This window comes from Aricia agestis, chromosome 16, assembly GCF_905147365.1.
Source record: "Aricia agestis chromosome 16, ilAriAges1.1, whole genome shotgun sequence".
Classification (NCBI taxonomy): domain Eukaryota; kingdom Metazoa; phylum Arthropoda; class Insecta; order Lepidoptera; family Lycaenidae; genus Aricia; species Aricia agestis.
Window position 1 is genome coordinate 1,332,213 of NC_056421.1, and position 14,708 is coordinate 1,346,920.

General features: G+C 37.3%; 1 protein-coding gene across 1 annotated transcript; it reads left to right on the forward strand.

Moving 5' to 3' along the window:
* On the forward strand, positions 1–14,015 carry LOC121734680 (hemolymph lipopolysaccharide-binding protein-like). Its single transcript, XM_042125279.1, has 7 exons — positions 1–51; positions 9,239–9,278; positions 9,539–9,606; positions 10,454–10,575; positions 11,493–11,625; positions 13,023–13,083; positions 13,853–14,015. The coding sequence occupies exons 2-7, from the start codon at positions 9,274–9,276 to the stop codon at positions 13,959–13,961; spliced, it is 498 nt and encodes a 165-aa protein (XP_041981213.1). The 5' UTR covers positions 1–51; positions 9,239–9,273; the 3' UTR covers positions 13,962–14,015.
* The last annotated feature ends 693 nt before the right edge of the window (positions 14,016–14,708 follow it).

Below are 14,708 nucleotides of genomic sequence, written 5' to 3' on the forward strand. Positions count from 1 at the left end.
GTGAGCAGTCAAATAGTTACGATAGTGATAGCTTCTTCGGCTTCAAAACCGGTACGTATTTTTATTATTAATTGACACAATCATTAATGGGACATTTATTTATAAATTTTAGATTTAAAAATCCGTTTTAATTTAACAGAAAAAATAAAAAAGCAATAACATATTTAACATTTTTAATTTCACACAATCAGAAATCAATTTTAATATCAAAATAGAATCAAATTTACTGAATTTTCTGTTACAATTTTTCTCATTTCTTTATGTTGACCTTAATTATTATAAAAAAGTCTTTCAATCGAGCCGTTCAATATTCAACAATAATTATTCTACTATCAATTTAAATAACTTCAAATACTAACTTAGATTTGAAGTTACTATCAAGTGCTGGTCTAGTCTTATGTACAGCTGATCGGGGTCAATAACCCGGCGTCCCTTTATTTGTAAACACCGAGTCAGCTGATTGTTAGTAAACAAGTGACGTCAGTATTCACACTAGATCAGCCGTTACAAATCGTTGTACTGATTCAGCCAACTCGATGAAAATTTTGTTCAATAGCATTAGGATATAATTACCCTTTGGTGTTTAAGGGTTGGACCAGTGATAGTATAATATTATAACATTTTAATTATTCAATAATATTAATACTTTTAGCAAAAATACTTTATAATAATTATTACTAATTAATTATTGTTTTAAGAACATATTATTAAATATTAACAGAATCTTTTGATGTGTACAATTTTAAATGTGAAATAATAATGACTTACTTAAGTATTTAAAAGTAATTGTAAGCTTGAGTGGAAATAGGAATAATTATATTATGTGATTTTAAAAGACATTTAAATGCACAAGAGATTGAGTTCATGGTTTGGGAAAAAAAATTTACTTAAATCGTTTTCTTTGGCAAACTTTTGCAAATAACGAATCTAACAATACAATAAAAAATACAGATATAAGTAGCTTATTTTCATTTAAATTAAATATCAAAATCCACGTTTATATCTCTCTCGTTGAAGAATTAATTTGATATTTACACACAATACTCACTACAATCCTACGGAACCAGCTTTCAATTTAGAAACTTATGTTAAACGACCTCTCAACAAAATAAACACGTACCTACTTATTATGAGTCTGATCATGGTTTAACAGAAGTTACTACAAAAACAACATTACCATACGCTTATTGTATTAAAGACTATAATAGTGTACTTAGAAACCATGCTTGAAATGGAAAAGTTTAAAACCGCTGTTGAGGAAAGGGTTCCGTACCTAGATGTGTAACTTGATCTTGTGGTTGGTAGACCATAATAGGACTAAAATCTAAATCTAAATCACAAAACTAGTCACTGAATTTTATACTAATTTTTAGTCTCAAATAATATCATAAATGCGAAAGTGTGTCTATCTATCTGTTACCTCCTCACTCCCCATCCTCTGAAACGATTTTGCTGGGCATAGAGATACTTTGAATCCCGGGAAATACACTAAGTTATATATACAACAACCACAAAGTAACAATACGGATAGATAAAGGAAACTAAATGATAACTCATTGCATAAAATTTCTACTCATTCCAGAAAATCATTTGACGTCAATGGCAACATAATATTTCTATATAAAAAAGTGCTACAAATGGTAAATGGAAATAGGGTTACGAATCACAATTAATGAGCAACAAATCTAAAATTTAATACGAACACGACTCAAGTATTAAATTTTACAATAATTTCTAAAAAAATATTACAAAATATTCAAAATTATACAACTGTATGGTGACCAGATGTCAGGAATTTTCCTGACATGTCAGGAATTTTAGATATATGTCAAGAATGCGACCGGAAAAGGGAAATGTCAGGAATTTTCGGCAAATAATTGAAACAATAAAATTTTATGCACTAAACTTTTAAGTAAGTACTTATATTTAATGACAATAACAAAAAAGGTTAAGCCACAAGTACTTTGGAGTTTCATAAATTGTAAATTATTAAATAATCGTAAGTAATTATCTTTTAACGATATAAGCATAAATCAATCAACATTAACAAATTAAAATTTTAAAAATTCAACAAATAAATAGCTCGTGTCAGGAATTTTGGCCGAAAATCAGGAATTTTATCAGGACTTTTAAAATTTGTATCTGGTAACCCGATACAAGACCGATTTTAATCGTAGACAGCAGTAAAACGAAACATCTCTCCTAGACTCTACATTCGACAAGTCTACCTGTACAGCTTAAAACAGCGAGACTTTATTTTGTACCGAGTATTTAAACTTAGATCAAGAAAGTATACACAACCAGCAGGCCTACTACGAAACTGTTTTGAGACTCAAACAATCGGACGAGAATGCCGCGTCCTGCTCTAGCAACGTCATTTCACGTTTGTTAGAATAGGAGGCGGCATCCTCGTACGATTATTTGAGTCTCAAAACAGTTTCATGGTACAAGCCCAGGTGCAAGTTGGGACGGAGCGACACACGACAACTGCAGTCTATAGATACAAGATGTTAATGTAAACACCGTTATCCTTGAAACCATCAAATGAGCCCGTCAAAATGAACAACTTTTTCTATGAGAACAATGCAATGCAATGCAATTAATGATAGAAACCTAGTGTCGCAACAACACATCGTCTGCCACCGCTTCATGGAGGCTTCTAACTTTAGAATCCGAAACCAATTTACAGAACACACACCCCCTACATTTCTTACGGTTATGTAAAAAAAGTAGACCGATGGACCTTGTTTTTTAACCGGATTTCAAAAAGGAGGAGGTTGTATATTCGTATGTGTCTTGTTGTGTTTTTGTAGAACTCTGTGTATACTTTTTATTCGGTCCGCACAGTTAGAGACCTCTAAGCGATGAGCTCATGCTCATCCACCATACGCTGGGCACGTGATAAACAAAAGCATGGCCTCGCTCAATGGAAAATATTCTGAATAATTCCTAAGCCGTCCGTAATATTTTTGAACAATTCGTTACGACGCGATACATTAATAACAAGCAAAAAGACAAAACTCTTTTTAAACGATGGGCAGTGGACACATAACATTATTATATTGTAGGTCCTGTGCTGTTTTAGCATTAGTATAGTAATTTATATCGTGTTCATCACCAGTGATGAACACGATAAATTACTATACTAAAAAATCTGGATTTTTTAATACTTTTGACCATAGGTCGAGGGTAGAGACCTATTTCTATGAATTTTTAAGTCTCTCTTCTAAATGTCTCTTTCGCCGTTCATATACTTAGCAGATAATATAATATGCTTTCCCCGATTGTACGTAGGTACTAGGTATGATTATTGATTAATGATTCCCTAGGTTCATTCATCAAAATCGGTTTCAAAACCTATCAATAATTCTATCAACAAACACATCTATCCTCTTTATGATATCAAACAGTGAGATTAAGAAAGTCGCACTTTTATGGCGTAGAGCAGGGCGCCCCAAACTGTGCGTCGCGACGCCCCGGGGCGTCGCGACACTGTCCCAGGGTTGTCGCATGTCAACACAACCAAATCATATCAATCATACATCCCGGGATTCCTGGGCAGTCTAAATCCCCGGTTTCAGAAGCTATGCTCAGAAAAGTAAGCGCAGCCTTCACATTAGCCAGCCCTGCTGGCTTTAATATCTTTCATAAATATTTATTTTAATTTTTATGCTTATGTTTTGATTAGGTCATTATTTCTTATAAAAATATAAATATTAATGTTATAAAAAACCTATATAGGCTGGTTCTAAAATAAGAAAGTATTTTTGGGGACTGGGTTGAGGGGCGTCGTAAAGGAATGGCAAAGTCCCAAGGGCGTCACAGTACAAATAAGTTTGGGAAGCCCTGGCGTAGAGTATTAAAACTAGGACAGCCGACAGGATGCCCTATTGGTCATCCTGTCCTGGTTTTAATTATAGTCCTGGTAACTCTGCAGTTTGCTGTTCCTCTGGATCTTACTCCTCTGTAGTCTTGTATACCGCTAGACCTTTCAAAATCAGAATAATAAGAGTCACTTACAAGTTCCCCTATCAACAAGACTTGTCCACACCAACTGGTATTGGCAAGTCAAGGTTTTATGACTAACTGCACTTGAACTCGCGAGGAAACCAGTTTCTAATGTGAACCGGTGACCGGGGAGGTTCGTTCACCTGGTTCCTGCTAACAGGTTAAGGCTCGCTTACATTTGAACGACTTTCAGGAAACTGTAACCTAGATAGGGTTCATACTTCATGGTATCAAGCGTCACGTTGTTTTGGTTACGCAAGCTGGGTTACCTTACGCCATGAGTAACATCCATTGTATAATAATTAATAATATTCTACCATTTCTTGTGTGTCACCTAATCTGATTAGTTGAATCTGCTTGGCTTCAAAAATGCCCCTATTCTGTGTTCCCCCTAAATTTTCAACCTTTATACAGAATTTCCCTATTGAGAAATCGATTTTCGAGCCCTGCATCGCAGACGGAAAATCTTCACGAGCTACTGGCAATGCCATGTTTTTTTATGATATTTCATAAAAAAACCCATTTGCTCGTTTGCCCCCATATCAGGGGGCAAACGAGCAAATGGGTCACCTGATGGAAAGCAACTTCCATCGCCCGTGAACACTCGCAGCATCAGAAGACCTGCAGGTGCGTTGCCGGCCTTTTAAGAGGGAATAGGGTGATAGGGGAGGGTAGGGAAGAGTATAGGGTGTAGGGAAAATGGTATTTCTCGGTCGAGCCGGCCCATTTGTGCCGAAGCATGGCTCTCCCACGTTGCCATGCCATGTAAGATTTACTCTTTCTTTTCCTGGAGGCTGTAACTGAGAATAATTTGAATGGATTTGAAAATGATCAAAAAACAACATGGGTAGAGTAAACAGAGTGATAAATTAACAATGGAAATCTGTCGTTGTATCCCTTAAGTCTGTCAGCGTTTCTATTCTTTCTGGATTCTTTCGCATTTCTGCAACCATGCTAGTATTGCTAGTGTTGCGAGTCATCATGCAATCTGCCTTCTTGTTGCCTTACTAGATGAACCAGATAAACGCAATGCGTAACATAGTAGATAATATGAGAGAGCTGGCCTTGGCCTGGAGATAACATCACGCGCTGCGCTGATGATCCGCCGCCAACATGTCTGGTGAGGCCTAGGACTGAGAGTAGGCCGTTTTTACTACTAGAAATAACTAAATAAACTTTGTATAGGTGGATGTTTGTAACCCTTTCACATAATATTAACTGCTAAACGGATTCCGACGTTCGATGTGGTAAACTTTTGGATGTGGATAAACACCTAGGCTAGTTTAACACTGAAAAATACTGTGTTTGCGCGAGTTAAGGTCAAAGCTATGTAATTTTTTTTTTATGAAATAAGGGGGCAAACGAGCAAACGGGTCACCTGATGGAAAGCAACTTCCGTCGCCCATGGACACTCGCAGCATCAGAAGAGCTGCAAGTGCATTGCCGACCTTTTAAGAGGGAATAGGGTAATAGGGGAGGGTAGGGAAGGGAAGGGAAGGGAATAGTTGAGGGTAGGGAAGGGAATAGGGTAGGGGTTAGGGGATTGGGCCTCCGGTAAACTCACTCACTCGGCGAAACACAGCGCAAGCGCTGTTTCACGCCGGTTTTCTGTGAGAACGTGGTATTTATCCGGTCGAGCCGGCCCATTCGTGCCGAAGCATGGCTCTCCCACGTATAATACTTAGTACTAGATAAAAATTACATTTTTGTCAGCATAATAATAATTATTAAATTATGGCCTACGAGACCCTACCTGATTGTAGCAGCTAACTTGAGATATTTATTGAACACGGTCCTTTTGTCCAAATTATAAATGTAGATAAATGCCAAATAAGTCGATCTTTAAAATATATATTCTTCAAATTAAAATGTGCATTTTTATCTCGGCTCAAAATAAACATGCCAGAGAAATCTGTGTCCATGACAATATTATATAAATGCGGGTGATAATGAGAAATCACCCGCATGGCTGCGAATGATTTCTCTAGAAAATAAAAAAATACTAAAGTTTCCACATCTAACAACATAAATCATTGGAATTCGCAACTTTCGTAAACAAAATTAACATATTCCAGCTAAGTTGCGATAACAACAGGAAAATGAGATTAAAAAGACCGAAAACCGGTAGATTCTTGTTAGTAGTAATAAAAATTCGTCCGTCAAGATTATTTGTTACTACTGCTAATATGGCATATACACAGGAACTACAAGACTAGTAATGTATTCGTGCGCGAGTTTAAAGAGACAACTTAGTCAATGAAAACGTGCGACCTTACTTTTGGCAAGATAACTTAACTGTTTTGTATCTTGGGACAGGATGCAAGAGAAAAATAGAGTACAATATCTGCTGTCAATCACCTGTTGCATTGCTGTTGCAAGACGCGAAATTAACCTGTGCATCGGCGTGGAGCGAAATAACAATAAATCTGCCAGTTTATATCAATTAATAGTTATTAATTACCACGTCTGGATTAGCGATAACCTTCAGTTACAGAATCCTTAGTTAACTGCAGGTTAAGTTCCTGGTCAAAGTTTATCTTTAGACCACACACAGAACTCCGTTTTGTAAACAAAGTGGTTTTTGTGCTAATTAGTATTTTATCATAAAAAAAAATATTTCATCGTATTTTTAATGTTATCTGTTATACAGTTTCGCAGTAAAAATCGGAATACTTTGAAAACTACTTTGAAAACTATGTCCGGGTGAATTGAAGGTGAAATAAAATATAAAAGCTCATTATTTTTGTGTTATCAGCTGAGATTCACTGAAAAAACACTGGGCTGCGTTTCCACCAGAGATGCGTTGCGAGGAATGTGTTTTTGAGAACCAATAGAATCGCTTCGTTGACGCGATCTCGCTCAGCGCAGCGATGCTATTGGATCTTAAAAACACATTCTTCAAAGGAGCCTAAGGTGTAGCCTTTGGTATAGCTTACACTACATTCTTCGCAGTAGTATATTATTAGTATGTATCTATAATTATATTTGCTAAACACTACCTTTTTCGAAACACCTCTTTTGAAAATGACTGTGTAACTTCTGGCAGCCTATTGGTCTATTGCCAGCATAGGTAGGAGCAGTGATGATTTACCCTTTATCAAATTAAGCAATTGCCTAGGCCTTAGGGCATCACGTCTGAGGGGGCACCGGAAGAGTAAAGGTTCAAAGGCCGATTCTAGTTGAAATACGGATAGGCCGAGGACCCACAGGCATGGATTGCATAGGGCATCAAGTAGTCTAATCTTAATCCGTCACTGGGTACGAGTTTAATTTAGCAAACTCTTTTTTTATGACTAATTTCACATAAGTACTCAAATCTCAATAAGTATTATGCTGCATGCTGATATAATACTATAAATATTATGCTGATGTGGTTCGTTTGTCCTTTCACTATAGCCCTGGAAAGTAAGACGTGCTCAAACTTAGTAAAAATTGTAGATTGATATTCGATAATAAAACAATATTTAGTATTGATATGGAACCTTCGATTTTTATACTAAAAGCCAAACTAGCTATTGCTTCACATGATTTGGAGCTAAGATGCAGCTTGATGCAATGCAGCTAAATGCATGCAATGCTCTGTTTTCGTCATTCAGTTCTTTTAGATATTATTCGTCTGTCTTCTCAACTGCTGAATCAAGAGTGCTGAAAGTTAAAAGCTGATGACACACCCTTATCTCTAAGTGTTCTATCCTATTGACTCGTACTGTAAACTGTAGATAGCTGACGAATGTTGTGGGGTCTCAGACTTAGATAACGCTGTTTTTATAACAGCACTAAAGCTCTGGATAGACCAGCCGAATTGGATTGAAAGAATTCAAGTAGGGTATCATTGTTGGCATTATAATTTAGAAAGCTTATAAGTCTTTTAGGATACTTGCAAAGTAAATTTTTAGCCTCATTTCAGTTTCTACCATCGTGTGCTACGCAGATTTGCCAACCCGTTTCACCTTGTGCTACGTAGATTTTCAGCTACGTTTCAACTTGTGGTACATAGATTTTCAACGACCTATAATAATTGCTACCTACATTTTAACCCCGTACTACAAAACGTAAAAAATATATTTGACATTTTGTTGGGTAAAAAGTGTTAGGCCCATAGGCCCTAGCATTCTAGGAATTTTGTGCCGCGTCTTTATTTTTGATTCTTGCGAGAAAGTTTCGTCACGCGTCTAGACTAGTTAGTAGTTAATAGATGAATTTTTCAATTGGAAGATGCATCTTCAATCCAGTAACAATACGCAACCACTATTAACATCCAAGTGTACCCAGGCCTTAACCTTATCGTTGATCTTAAAAGTGCGAAGTCCCGTGCGATAGGCGAGCGTCAACAACTCAATTTCGCGATATTCGCAGAAGTTACATCATGTGGCCTGGGATCAGGGGTATCTCTTGTTTTTACTGAATCGTCTGTCTGCCCTTCAGCAGGACAATGTCCGGTAGACCTTCTACTTATAATTGTCTGAATGAAGAAACGGTCTTCTAGATTTAATAGCTACTAGCTGCTCAAATAATGGTCTTCTAGTTTAATGGCTACTAGCTGTAGTTTTGTCTAGAGTTATCTGGTATAGCTTGATGTAAAAGAAATGTTTTGCCGAAATGAATCAGCTGATAACGAGCTGGTTTGCAGGTTGACGGTCTATGTCAGTCTCATTTCCCTGTCGTGTTGAAATTTCCAAGTATCCCAAGTATTTGAATTAAGTATCCATCTATAACTAGCTATTTGACCGAGCTTTGCTCGGTATTCGATAAAACACGAATAAAATGACATTTTCTAAAAATGATTCCAGGTAGCCAGATCGATATTTTATCGCCCCCGAAACCCCCTTTATATACTAAATTTCATGAAAATCGTTGGAGCCGATTCCGAGATTCCAATTATATAAGTATATTATATATACTTATACAAGAATTGCTCGTATAATATAAGATAATACACTTATTATCCCGCCGATTCTAAAAACATGTAAAACTTTGAAAACAGACAAGTTTTTTCGACAAATTAGGTGTAAGTAGGCCATCTGTTTCAGATAGCATTTTAGGTCACAACTAAAATGAAATATTAGTTTTATTAATACTAATAAAACTAATTTTGTTTTATTGTTACCTATTACAACTACTTTTATTACTTTTCGTGATATGAAAAAGCCTGCAGCGTATAGCTGTCCTAGATATTAAAATTATTATTACAACTTCGAGTATTATGCTAATTTAACTATTTTTTTTACAGGTTATAACTACATAATAGACAAAACCACATTCAAAATGAAGTAAGTATAACAATTTCTTTCTTTCCTATTACATTTTCGTGTCTTTTAACTATTATCTGAAGACTAATGAAACTTCTAAGCATTTGTGGACAGATTCATGTATGTAGAGACAATTTCTTAAAGTACCCAATAACCCAGAAGTCAGAACCCTTCTGTGTTCCTGCATTTAATTAACCGACTTCCAAATGGGAGGAGGTAATATGTTCGTCTGTATATTTTTTTTTTACAAACTAGATTTCTAATTTTACCATCTTTTTCAGGGTACCCGCAGCATTAGTTTCCGTCCTAGCAGCGATCACCTGCGTACAGTGCGCCACAGTACCACATGGTGAGTTACTCCTCTTTGGTAGTTCCCAAAAAATAACAGTATTAAAATCACCACATAATTTTGGCGACTACATAATTTTGCTTGCGGCTTTGATTTCGAATATACAGGGTGTAACAAAAATAAGTGATAATACTTTAGGGTGTGTACGTGTTCCTTGTACAGAGTTCACTGTGAAAGTAGCAGCGCTGAAAGACCAAAATTTTTTTTTCACTTTTGTATGGGGAAACTCGTGACGCTCGGGCCCTTGCCCATACAAAAGTGAAAAAAAAATTGTCTTTCAGAGCTTGCTTGCTTCACAGTGAAATCTCTACAAGGAACACGTACACACCCTAAAGTATTATCACTTATTTTTGTTACACACTGTATAATATGTGACTAGATGACGCCCGCAACTCCGTTGCGCCAAAATTCGTTTATCGCGCGGGAACCGTACATTTTTCCGGAATTAAAAGTATCCTATGTCCTTCCTCGGGACTCAAAGTATCGCCATACTGAATTTCAGCTAATTCGGTTCAGCAGTTTGGGCGAGAAGAGGTAACAGACAGACACACAGACAGACGGACAGACAGACACACTTTCGCATTTATAATACTAGTATGGAAGTATGGATGTGTAATTCAAAGACCGTTATAACTTATACCACATCTAATTTATCAAAATCCTATAATAGGCTGATGTCTTTTGCCCGTATCGATTCTCACAAACTTGCGTTTAATTTCTGATAGTGGTAATTCTTGTCAACACACATATTGCTTGCAGATTTGAGCAAAAATCTTGTGCGACTCAACCAAAACAGTTATAACAGTGATGATGATGACATTATTGTGATACAATTGCTCTATTCCAGGTTTCATCCGGAACAAAACCCTGGGAGTGGCTTACAAGATAATGTACCAGTCCAAGTCGTGGCCTGACGCGATAGAGGCGTGCGAGCAGGAGGGGGCACAGATTGCTGTTCCACGTTCAGCGGTGAGTGGATCTTAACTTTGGTTTTAAAGGATATTTTAGAGTTATAGTATGTTGCAGCTCACCACAAAATTATTTAAAAAAATATATTATTGTGGCCCAGAGATATTTTATCGAATTGGATAGCGGCGCAGGTTTCAGATTATCGGTTAGGTACAGCTGTTGTCCCATGGATATTTTTAACAATAATAGAGGGTAGAGGAGTCTAATCGAAACGAAAACTTATTGATAGAATGAACAGGCATCTTATGCCCTAAAATTGTTTCTATAACATTTCCTCTTTGCAATATTCTACCATTATAATATTCCAAATGTGGTTCCAGACACAAAAACTCAAACCAACCGCAACGACAGAGAAATGTCTGTAACATTTCTCTGCGATGGAGGAATAATTAATAATTATTGTACGATCAAGAAGTTAATTCCTAGGCAGATAGAGGACCTATAATTAGTACCTAATTTGGTCGCGTTGCGTCACTCGTCAAACCCATCGAACCGATTATACTCCACTCTGGCTAACTTGTCCCTAGCGGTCATTGACTCCCTGTCAAAAACTTGTCATTTTCCATATAAACCGCGATTGACAATGTAGTGTCAGATATTGTCAGTCAATGTGGTTTAATATGGAAAATGACAAGTTTTTGACAGGGAGTCAATGACCGCTAGGGACAAGTTAGCCCGAGTGGAGTATAGTTATGTCTATTGTGCAACCGATCACAGCTAACATTGAATTGACATACGCCGACCAAATGACGTAGGTCTGTCATCTGCTTAGGAGCCAATTTCCTCGATGGTACAATTAGAATCTGATGGTAAAATATTCCAGAGACGAGAGTTCAAACTAAACTCACAGAGTACGGACATCTCTCTGCGATGGATGAATTGTACCATGCTTATCCAACTTCTTTTTCCATTTTCAGGAGGAGTTTGACTTCATGCAGAAGCTGGTGCGTGGCATGAGCCACCCCAACATCACCAACAGCGAGTATAAGCTGGTGGTCTGGCTCGGCATCTCCAATCTTGACGACTACAGGACTTGGAAGACTGTTTACGGTAGGTACTGGGGCCGTACCACGAAACTGTTTTACGATTCAAACGGACAAATCGGAATGCCACGTCCTAACGTGAAATGACGGTTTCGTTGTATGCCTCCTGGTGCTAGTTAGGCATTTTCAAACCTGCGTAGCTTACTATCTAAACACACTAGGCCGAAATTACGCGACCGAAGTTCGATATGATTCCGTCAGCAATGCGCTACGCTTACAATATAACATGGGAGAGCCATGCTTCGGCACGAATGGGCCGGCTCGACAAGAGAAATACCACCTTCTCACAGAAAACCGGCGTGAAACAGCGCTTGCGCTGTGTTTCGCCGAGTGAGTGAGTTTACCGGAGGCCCAATGCCTTACCCTATTCCCTTCCCTACCCTATTCCCTCTTAAAAGGCCGGCAACGCACCTGCAGCTCTTCTGATACTGCGAGTGTCCATGGGCGACGGAAATTGCTTTCCATAAGGTGACCCGTTTGCTCGTTTGCCCCCTTATTTAATATAAAAAAATAACGCGACGTAATTTCGCCATGGTGTGTCATCGTTATAATTTAAAATCCATTGCAGGCGGAATCATGCCGAACTTCCGCCGCGGAACTTCGGCATGGTGTGTTTAGACACTTATAAAGCTTTCAGACGAACGTCACTTGTCGACTCATGTTGTCGTATGCCTTGGAAGTTGGAATACCTACATTCTGTGAAAATTACAAGGCTATAAGGCGTGTTGGGAAAAGGGACCATAGAATTTAGTCAAATTACATTCGATGTTACATTTTTTGTTTTGATAATACTTAACACCAGAGAATTCATAAAATTTGTAACTCATGCTTTTGTATTACCATTAGGCAATCTATTTACTCGTTACCTGGTCGTAAAGCTTTAAATTCCCGTCAAAAAATCACCCCCAAGAGAATGACGGGTCCCTCCCGCCTCCCGAGTTATTATCGAATAAATCGTAGCAAATTGTCGATGGAATCTTATAAAACTCCATTTCCTGCAATCTGACAACCGCCGGAGACCTATTCCGTGGAATCCTTTTTAGGTAATCGCTGGCATTATAGTATGGCTGCTAAGGGATGATTTATCCCAAAGGAACGCACGAAATGATTGTGATGATACCACTTGATGAATAAAACATTCCTGATTGTGGAATACGATAAAAATATTTTAAAAATCAGTCCTGAATATTCCATAGCCTGTAATTAATAATTGGTTATCAATAATTATTATCTTATTCAGGCGCTTTTTAACCGTTATATATCTTAATCGCTAGTTTTTTTAATCGACTTTTTTAAGGTTAGATCTAAACGCGCAAAAATTCAGGATTGGTGGGAAATATACAACACTGAAATCTGAACACTGTCCATAATATAATAGAGCTCAAAATTGTGTTTTTGTTGCAGGTGACAATATCGAAGAAGTTGGCTTCCACAGATGGGCGAGAGGCAACGGAGAAAGCTTCAGGTAAAAACATTTTATATCAAAATAATAATATATTATTATCTTTATTTAGATTTTAGAGAATACCTACTTAATTGTTTGGTTACCAGAACAATTACATTCTGAGAAATTTAATTTTCAAAGGTTTTCGCGTTTCTGGTAGGTATCTCAACCGTGACATAAATGCCCTTCATTTAAACAGTTCATTCCAGCAGGAATTGTACATTTTCCCGTGCTTAAAAAGTTTTGTATTCAGATCAACTGCAATGCCTTACCAATTACCATGTAGAGCCTGTAGTCAACTCTATACTGTGGCACAACACACTAGAGCTGACTACGGACATAGACAGAGTGCCTTGTGCCTGTAATTTTGAAATCTGTTTAACGCAAACAAAAAAGCATTTATGGGCGTACCCAGGATTTTAGCTGGGGGTGGGGTGGGTGGGGAGGGGCAGCATACCTGTTTCGAGAAGATGGTCGATCTGGTATATTGAAACAAAAAAAACATGAAAATTGATTTTTATTAATCTGATTGAAAAGATATTTTGTTTCCAACACTTCATTTTGCGCTGAGTAGGTAACACGTTTTTAATTCCCACTTGCCAGGAAAGTTGATGTTTATTTCATCTTCTACTGCCTCTACCAAGGTACGCCCATGAAAGCATTACATTTTCTTCCTTGTTAATGAGATGTCCTTCCCGTAGCTTCCTATAAACTACCTCAGTAAACTACTAGATTTTATTCTAAGACAGGGCAGAACCACAAAAACTATAACTTTTTTATTTGCTTCCAGTGATGCCCCCGAAGAGCCGCACTGCGCCGGTCTGGACGCCATGAACCCAGGTCTCCGGGAGTTTTGGTGCCACAGAAGACAACCTTTCCTCTGTGAAATTAATATTTGAGCCCTAATTTTAACGTATTACGATAACTTTACCTTAAATGTATTAATTAAGTTAACGCACTGAATATTTATAAATTAAAACATTTTATTTTGTAAAATTGATTTTATTAAAAATCCTAGAAGTACCTAATTTATAAGTGATGTGACGGTCACTCTCAGTCACTGCTGGTGCTGCTGCTCCTCGCACTGCCATGCCGCGGCCGCCGGAAATATTTCGCTGAATATTTCTGCGGCAGGTTAACGTCGCGAATAAATTCATGTTTAAAATTAAATACTATACTGCCGGCCGTCTGCCATTTGCAGCGTTAGGGTCAATTTATACTAGCGCAGAGTCGAAGCACATCGAAGCGAATTATTAAAACTGAATATAACAAATTCAACCTTAACTCCAAAGAGTTAGCGCACTTTTTTACTTCGTTTAACTTTTACATAGTATATTTTTGTGGCTGTTGGATACCTACAAAAGATGACAAGATCTATAAAAAATGTATTGGCAGATGCTATTTAAAATATTATAATGCTTATGACGGAGTTTTGTCGGGAATGTGAAAGATGTTATGTTTTTGTATTATTTTCCTAAAATTGTGTTAAAAATGGGGTTTTTAATGTGTAATGTTGGTAGGATATTAACCATTACATATTCGTTATCGTGCACAAATGTAGGAAAGTGATGCAATATCCAGAAACGAGCTATTTTGTGTTCCCTCCAAAACTCCATTGAAAGTTTCAGTAAAGCGTTTTCCACTTT

Excerpts from the sequence above, each read along its gene's own strand:
- LOC121734680 (XM_042125279.1), top strand. Across the intron at positions 10,576-11,492 it reads TTGCTGTTCCACGTTCAGCG|GAGGAGTTTGACTTCATGCA; the intron begins GTGAGTGGATCT and ends TTCCATTTTCAG. Across the intron at positions 11,626-13,022 it reads GACTTGGAAGACTGTTTACG|GTGACAATATCGAAGAAGTT; the intron begins GTAGGTACTGGG and ends TTTTTGTTGCAG.